Source organism: Asparagus officinalis, chromosome 1 (genome assembly GCF_001876935.1).
Source record: "Asparagus officinalis chromosome 1, Aspof.V1, whole genome shotgun sequence".
Taxonomy (NCBI): domain Eukaryota; kingdom Viridiplantae; phylum Streptophyta; class Magnoliopsida; order Asparagales; family Asparagaceae; genus Asparagus; species Asparagus officinalis.
The window spans coordinates 122,216,984-122,226,350 of NC_033794.1; the positions used below are offsets into that span (position 1 = coordinate 122,216,984).

Here is a 9,367-nt window from a genome sequence, read left to right on the forward strand (position 1 = left end):
CGCCCCGCGCCCACGCGGGTCGGCCAAGGCCGACCCGCGGCGGCGCGGGACGGCCAAGTCCGACCCGCGGCGACGCGGGTCGGACCAAGCCGACCCGCGCCCGCGCGGGTCGGTCATGGCCGACCCGCGGTGGCGCGGGTCGGCCAAGTCCGACCCGCGCTCGCGCGGGTCGGATCGCGCCGACCCGCGCAAGCACGGGTCAGACTTGTCCTGCGCGCACTGTTTCGTCCCGGTTCGGTTTTGGATGGTTTTTCTTGAGATTTGTTGGTTCCAGGGGTTTCTAACTGACCTGATATCATCCCCAAACGTGGTTAGGCTGTTGTTAACTGAAGATAGAGCCAAATCACTTGTTCTCATCCAAATAACCGCATTCGAGGCCTATAAATATGAGTCAAAGGCCTCCATTTTTCAGGGGCGATTGATTATCAAGACGAGGAGGTGCTGCCGGATTGTGGAGTCAAAGGAGCACGAATTTCAGCGAGGGTTGACAGATCTTGGCGAGTTCTTCGGCATAAAGAAGGAGAGTTCGAGAGATCCGACGCCCGTTCCCGTCCGTCCCTTGAGATTAGGCTTGGTCTTAATCTCGAGAAGAGCCCTGATTTCGCTTGGTCGATCTCAGCGCTTCAAATCAAATACTTCCTCGGCGAAGGCGAAGCTCTGTCGAATTTTCCATCAACCGGATCCAGATCTAAGGCGGTCCACGGATAAACCCCGACACAGGCAAAGAACCCACGCAAGCAGAAGACCGATAAACAATCTCTGCGTTTGTTTTGATGAGAGTTGTAAACTTTTATTTTCATTGTGTAAAAGTCTTATAAAAAGACAATCTTTTTGTTTTCATTGTAACGACTAAAGTTGTAATGAATACCGCAATGAATACATCAATTTTCGACGCAAACAAACTGGCGACCACAGTGGGAGCCAACAGCTTCGCTGCCGGAGCTGTCGTGTCGCAACCTTGGATCTACATTCCGGTTGAAGAAGTGGTCGAGTACGAGTTCGACCAACTGAAGTTCGAGGAATATCTGTCGTCCTCCTCCTCCAGATCCTCCGCCTCTCGCAAGCGAAGGAAGATCAACGCCCCCGTTGTTGCGCTAGCTGAACCTTACAACGCCCTTCCGGTCTCCAATGAGTCCGGATCTGCAGATCTGAACTCCTCCTCATTCAAGGAGTTGAGTACAGAAGGCGCGCCTATTTTATCAAAGAGAACTCGTCAATGGCAGCGCCAACGTTGTGCGCGCCAACTCGCTAGAGCCTTGGAGTCAATTGATGGGATCCGTTATGAGGCGGATCTGAAAATTAGGCAACGTCAAGCGCCCCAACAGCGGAAAAATGCCCTCTCCTCCAAATCACCAACAAGTGAATGGGTACAAGTCAAAAGGACCCGTTCAACTCTTGAAGAGCGGATCTCCAATGAGTCCGGATCTGCAGATCTGAACTCCTCCTCAATCAAGGAGTTGAGTACAGAAGGCGTACCCACTTTATTGAAGAGAGTTCGCCAAAGGCAGCACCAACACCTTGCGCGCCAATTCGTTAGGGCTTTGGAGTCAATTGACGGGATCCGTTACGAGACGGATCTGAAAATTAGGCAACGTCAAGCGCCCCAACAGCGGAAAAATGCCCTCTCCTCCAAATCACCAACAAGTGAATGGGTACAAGTCAAAAGGACCCGTTCAACTCTTGAAGAGCGGATCAAAAAGCGTCGCGTACTGCTTGCGCGCGCGCGAATTCTTGCGCAAGAGGTCAAAAGATTGCAGAGGGAAGAAGTGGAAAAGAAGCCACAGAAACTGCACAAAGTTTGGAGGCCAAAGTCCAAGACGGCGGCCGAAAAGATCGAAAAATGCGGGTCCATCCACTTTGCGGGTCACTTGAATCCGACCCTCCAACCCGTCGGTCACTTAAATCTGACCCGCGCCAGAGTCAAGGCAGAAGATGTTCTACACCTGTTTCGTCGATCCCTGTGAGTTCCGTACCTCCGGCGGGGCACCGTGACAACGTGGATTTTTATCATGATCGCTCCACTTGGATTTCTCCAATGTGGGCACAATATAAGCACAATCAATAATTTTCCATAAGTCAATATTTCTAGATTCAACAAATAGTTTAAATCTAGAAGCCCATTGTGCATAGGGAAAATTAATGAATTTAGGAGCAACATTGGATTTATAGCCTAAACAAAATACATTCATATTCAAGATATATATATGAACATATGCAAGCAAGACAAATGCAATCATAACTAGATTAGCACAAATAAGATAACTTGGATCTTTAACTCAAGGTGGTTAGACCTTAAATCAAAGAGCACCAAGCTCTGATACCAATTGTTAGACCCTAGAGGGGGGGTGATTAGGGTCTTATGCTAATCTAATCCGATTAAATGCCAATTAAAACTAATTAATAAGTTATCCTAGCAAGTATAAAATACAACAAGATATATGAGCTAGGATAAACAATATGAACAAGGGATATATCCTAGCAATGAGATATTACAAATGTATGAGCAAGGATATATGAACTAACACAAGGGTAAAATAAACAATCTACACAAGTGATAGGGTAATATGATGAGCAATACACAAAGGCGATATAAGATATGAAAACAAGAATAAGAACGCCAATGCAATCACAAACAAAACGATATGTTTACGAGGTTCGGTCCCCACGACCTACGTCCCCGCTCCTCACCTCGAGGAGATCTCCACTATCACAACCGGGTTTTCTACGTTCACCCGAACAACGTTTACACCTCACAATACAATCACTATGTAATCACACCTCACACACTAAGTGTTGGTCCTAGCCCGTGTCCTCCTCCTCAAGTGCTCGGTTACAACCTCTCCCTAGGCACGTCAACCGACGCCACTCCTCTTGGATTCATTTAAATTCGAAATAGAAACGGCTATGCAACAGATGAAGGAAGAGCACGACCGACAGATTCAGGCTCTTTCCAATCAAATGGGCGAATCCAGCCGTCGCAACGCTGCTAACCAAGTAGGTAGCGATTCAGATGTGGATGAACGCCTTAATGCTGATAACCCTCTCGTTGACCAAAACGCTGGGGGTGGCCCCACTAAAGACGACAACGCTGGGGGTGGCCCCGTTATTCCTCTTAAGAATCGTCCAAAGCCCGATACGAGCGAGGATGAGAAAATGAAAGATCTCGAGAGTAAAATCAACGCTCTAATGTCTGATCGAGAGGTAAAGAGGACTGGCATTCCATGTCCATATCCAAGAGAGTGGGACACAATAGCATACCCGGCGAAGTTCAACTTGATTAACTTCACGCCGTTTGACGGGAAGGGTTCACCCACTCAACATCTGATCTACTTCAAGTCCCACTTGGGTATGATCTCCGGTGAAAAGACATCAGCAATGGGGTATATATACCCTCTCAAAACTCAGCCAAAAACACCCAAAACAAAAGACAAAAAAGCCCCCAGAAATCTGCTCAGGAAATAGCCGTTAGGAGCCAATGGCTCTTTTGTCGGTCGACCGAAAATCTCGTCGGTCGACCGATGGAAAGCATTCGGTCGACCGATGGCAACGAGACAGTCGACGACTTCGTCAAGCGCTTCCGGAATAAAGCAATGAACTGCCGAGATCCGATCACGGAGGACTTCATCCTCCAGACATGTCATAACAACCTATCTATTGAGATATTGGAAGTTATGGGAGTCGCACCGTCTAACACTTGGAAAAACTTGAAGGTGCGCGGTGAACAAGCCGAACGCTTCCTCTGAAGGAAGAAGGCCGAGAGGAGCCAACCGACGGCCAATCCTCCGAACTCAAACTTTGCCTCCCGTGATAAGGGCAAGGCACCTGCAGCTGCTGTTAGTACAAATCAAACGTCACAACAGCAATCCCGAAGGCAGCAAAAGACTTCGGACCCGAGACTCCAAAAAGAGTATTCTTTCAAGGACGAGGACGTTCCAGCCATCTTCGAATCTCTCCTTGAAAACAACAACATTAAGCTTCCACCCATCACAAATCAGGAGGAAGCTGATAACATTTTGGATCCAAAGTATTGTGCATACCACAGAAGGATCCTTCATCCCACCAAGGTTTGCTTCGCTCTCAAGAATAGCATCCAAACCCTGGTTGAAGCCGGCGTTATATCGCTCAGTTAAGTCGCAGATAAGACTCCGACAAGTATAAGAGTATAAACTGTTTCTTAATCCTCCGACCGGTATAAGAGGTTAAACTGCTCCCTGATACTCCAATTGGTATATGAGTCTAAACTGTTTCCTACCGTTGACGGGAAGTTCCTAGAGAATTTTTATATGTAATATTCTTAAGGATAACCCGATCATGTAACCCAGTTTCGCGAAGAAGCTGGGGGTGGATGATTCATGTAACGAGGAGTTCCCGAAAAAATACTATATGTAATTTTTTTAGAGATAACCCAATCATTACAAACAAAGTGATAAACACTAAACCCCCACTATGATTTCCGAACACTCTTTTGCTGAGACGAGATTCGATCGCTTCGGTGGATCAATCTTCCCTCACAAAACTCCTATTGGTGTTTGACGATGGATCAATCTTCCCTCACAAAACTCCTATTGGTGTTTGACGACAGATCAACCTTTCCTCACAAAATCCCCCACTGGTCAAATTAATTGACGGTGGGTCCACTAAGATTTTTATCCGCCAGTTCATGGTAATTTTCAAAGCTTGACGTGTTAAGTCCTGATCACTTAACATCAAAATCCTCCATCAAGTGGCTAGTACAAACCAGTATTTCTACTACTACTTGTATTCCACCCCTTTTGCTTTCAGGTCAAACCTATAAAAGTTAGGGCCAAAGCCAGATTCCCCTCTCGATTCCTTCTATGAACGAGAGGTCCACTTTCAAATTGAGCAATCAAACTTATAAAAGTTAGGATTGTCTCCAACTTCACTTAGTCAAACCTGCAGATAGTTAGGACTAAGATTGAGTTATCCCTTTCGATGAACGAAAGATTTCCATCTTTTCCTTTTTTCAGCCAAACCTATAAAAGTTAGGGTCGAAATCGGAATTTTCCCTCAATAAATGAGGAACTCTTTTCTTGGATCAAGCAACCAATCCTATAAAAGTTAGGGTCGTTTGAATCTTTCCGATTCTCGGAGTGGAGATCCCACTCTTAGTTTCATCCTTCCGGATTCTGGGGGTGGAGATCCCACCTCGAGTTTCCTTTCCAACTGAAGACAGAATATAAAATTCTTCCTCTTCAGTGTTGAAAGATAGAATATAAAATTCTTCCTCTTTCGTTTTCAGGTTTGTCTTTACCCTGAGAAAAGACGTAATTCTCGAATCCGCGCACTTTATGCCCGAGGAATTTTATCTCGATTCCTAAATAGAGATAAGCCTACGCCTAACACGCGTTGCCGGTTTAGTCTTTCACCGATTGAAAAAGACACCAGAATCCAATCTGGGGTATTTTATCCCGAAGCCTAAGTAGGGATAAGTCAACGCCTAACACGCGTTGCCGGTTAGTTCTTAACCGTAAAAATGACCGAGTCTACGTATTTAGCATCGTAGCAACAAAAATCCATGCCTTTTATGCATGGGGAATTTTATCCCGAATCCTGAGCAGGGATAAGTCAACGCCTAACACGCGTTGCTGGTTAGTCTTTTGCCGTGAAAAGGATAAAAGTCCACATATTCGACATTGTGGCAGGTCGTTATTCATAACGCCAAAATTCGTGCTTCACACGCGCGGGGAATTTTATCTCGAACCCTAAGTAGGGATAAGTCAACGCCTAACTCGCGTTGCCGGTTTAGTCTTTCACCGATTGAAGAAGACACCAGAATTCTAATCTGGGGACTTTTATCCCGAAGCCTAAGTAGGGATAGGTCAGCGTCTAACACACGTTGCCGGGTAGCCTATTCCCGTAACAATGGCGAAGTCTACGTATTCAATATCGTAGCCTCAAGTCTAAGGGAGTTCATTCCTTTAGCACAACGTAACGTGCGGAACGGACTTAAACAATCCGCATGCAAGCCCGATTCAAACGGTAATCGGTAAAGGCACGCCAAATCCGTTGAAGGCTGAGGGTTTGCCAAAAACCTTAAAGTCTACGTCTGATACACGTCGCTGTTTAGTCTTTTCACAGGAGAAAGATGAAGTCTACGTATTCAATATCGTAGCACTAAAAGAGTTAACTCTTTTAGCATAACGTTACATGCGGAACGGACTTAAACAATCCGCATGCTAGCCCGACTCAAACGGTAGTCGGTAAAGGCTTATCAAACCCGTTGATGGCTGAGAATTTGCCAAAAATTCTATAAATACGAGTCATTAACGTATCAGCTTCATTAGTTGGTCTCATGACTTGAACATCCAACAAACTTCAGGATAAGATCCACACGTGCAGATGAATCAGCTTTAATAGTTGGTCCTGCAGCCAGCCCAACATTCGGGACCTTCACGCTCCAATGCCTTAAGAGCTTAAACTGTGTAGACTCCAGCAAACGTACGAGTATAAACTGTGTTAACGCCGGTCAACGCGTTACAGTAAAGATCGATGTCGGTCAACGCATCAGCAATTTCGCCAAAATAAGGCAAAAGATGACTCCAAGGACTTCAGTTACAATCAGACATGAATTCCCGACGAGGAGGATCAGTTCAAAGCCAACTCAATGGCACGAGCTAAGTTCAGAAAGTTACACACCAATCTCAGTTCAAGATTTCGACAGCGGTCAGACGATAAACGCAGCGCCGGAAGAACTTCACCTATTCGACGAAACAATGAATAGATTAAAGACTGAAGAAGTTAAGAATTGAGATAGTTCAAGGTCACTCTACGAAATTGAGGAGATGGCCTATCTTATCCAAAGCATTCCAGACTCCTCAATAAAAGAATGAGTCTGGAATACTTTGGAGGGGGTATCTGTAGGCGTCTAAAAATGCCTATAGGGCAGGACGGAATGATCCGACCCGCGCAAGCGCGGGACGGATCAATCCGACCCGCGCAAGCGCGGGTCAGATGATTCCGATCCGCGCAAGCGCGGGACGGATCAGTCCGACCCGCGCAAGCGCGGGTCGGATTGGTCCGACCCGTGCAAGCGCGGGTCAGACTTGTCCTGCGCGCACTGTTTCGTCCCGGTTCGGTTTTTGATGGTTTTTCTCGAGATTTGTTGGTTCCTGAGCATCCAAACTGACTTGATATCATCTACAAACGTGGTTAGGCTGTTATTGACTAAAGATAAGGCCAAATCACTTGTTCTCATCCAAATAAACCGCTTCCGAAGCCCTATAAATACAAGCCTAGGGCCTCCTTTCAGCAGGGCGATTGATTATCAAGACGAGAAGGTGCTGCCGGATTGTGGAGTCAAAGGAGCACGAATTTCAGCGAGGGTTGACAGATCTTGGCGAGTTCTTCGGCATAAAGAAGGAGAGTTCGAGAGATCCGACGCCCGTTCCCGTCCCTTGAGATTAGGCTTGGTCTTAATCTCGAGAAGAGCCCTGATTTCGCTTGGTCGATCTCAGCGCTTCAAATCAAATACTTCTTCGGCGAAGGCGAAGCTCTGCCGAATTTTCCATCAACCGGATCCAGATCTAAGGCGGTCCACGGATAAACCCCGGCACAGGCAAAGAACCCACGCAAGCAGAAGACCGATAAACGATCTCTGCGTTTGTTTTGACGAGAGTTGTAAACTTTTATTTTCATTGTGTAAAAGTCTTATAAAAAGACAATCTTTTTGTTTTCATTGTAACGACTAAAGTTGTTATGAATACCGCAATGAATACATCAATTTTCGACGCAAACAGGCTACATGAATACTACTCCTATCTCCAATAAGTACTAATCATTCATTCTAACTACAATTTGTTAATCTTTGCAGTTGAGCACCGCACTGAGCCTGCAACAAGAGAAGTGGCTGAAGCAGATGGGGGTGACAGTGAGGAATGCATCATCATATCTTGAAAGGCTGAAGGTGAGCGAGGAGAGGGAGAAGGTGGTGAGGGATGTCATGGAGAATATGTCGGCGGAGCATCTGTCTGATCTTCTCTCCTTGTATAATATGATGAGTAAAATTGGTGCTGAAATGTTGGAGCAGAAAGTCATGGCTCCGTGAATAAATACCACAGGTATATATATGAGAAGTTTGTAATTGTTTAGGTGTTGACGTGATAAACTGTTTTCAACTTTCCTTCAATGCTTGAAAAGGAGGGAAATGCTAGCTTCAGTGTTTCCTTCCTAGTATTGTTGTGTAAGTAAGGAAAATGTTAGCTTCAGTGTTTCCTTCCTAGTATTGTTGTGTAAGTAACTAAAGCCAAGTTGCTTTTTATCTGTATCTTTTGTCTTATCATGTTTCTTATAACGGTATATATATGAATGAAAATTAGATACTTCGATTCCAGAAAACAGTTTGATTTTGATTGACATCAGAAAATAATCTTTAGGTGACCACACATTACAATATTCTTTTTTTTTTTCGAAATTATATTGAGTCTCAAAATATGTCTCCATAGAAGGTTTTGTTGGGATTTTGTCTTTGATTCTTTGTGTAACTTCATGAGAATTAGATAGGGTTAGAGTTCTATCATGATTAGGAGTTTGGGTTCTATCATGATTAGGAGTTTGGGTTTTATCATAATTAGGAGTTTGAATCTTATTCTAATTAGGAAGTTAGACTAGAGATAAGGTTTTGGTTTCCCTATATATATTCTTCTATTGGTGGAGGAGAAACTATGAAGAAAAAGTAGAGATGTAGTAGATGAGAGAGAAAGAGGGTTTCGTAGTCTTTATTCGTGCAAAAGATTACAAGGAATGAGCTTTGGAGAGAATATGAGAGTTGATTATGTATGTGAGGTTGAGAGATTGAGAGACGAGAGTTGAGTGGTTCCTCTTGTAGTTCTCCCTGATACATAGTGAATTTCTCGTATTGTTGCCCCGTGGACATAGGTCGAAGTTGGTCGACCGAATCACGTAAATCTCGGTGTTCTTTTTTCTTGATTGTGGTTGTTCTATCTTGTTGATTGTGGGTTGGCTTCCGAGTTGCGCATATCGTGGTAGGCAGGGAGACTGATCTCCCCCAACAAGTGGTATCAGAGCGATGATGATGGATCTGGGAGCGAGTTCATAAGATAGAAGACGACATCGTGTAAGATTAAAAATTGGGTGTTACAAAGAAAAGGTTACTGTAGTAGAACACTGTAGCGCGGTGGGCACTGTTCACGTGGGGATCCGACGGTCCAGATTGATTTGTTAGCCGATTGAGGATTTAGAGTCGGATTGGTGATCCAGGAGTTGTTCCTAGGTTTTTCGACGTGCCGAGTTCGTTTTTGGCATTTGTTTCATCAAATTCAAACTCTACGGTGATTGATTTGAATTTTGATTAGAGAATGATTACTTCTTCGGGTCCGAAGTTTGATAT

The 9,367-nt window shown here is 44.9% G+C and overlaps 1 protein-coding gene across 1 annotated transcript in view; it reads left to right on the plus strand.

Moving 5' to 3' along the window:
- LOC109840830 (putative glutamine amidotransferase-like protein RP404) overlaps window positions 1-8,065 on the plus strand; it is a 9,494-nt gene extending 1,429 nt beyond the window's left edge. The window contains 2 exon segments of the mRNA XM_020409622.1: window positions 993-1,012; window positions 7,837-8,065. Coding sequence (XP_020265211.1) covers window positions 993-1,012; window positions 7,837-8,065 — 249 coding nt within the window.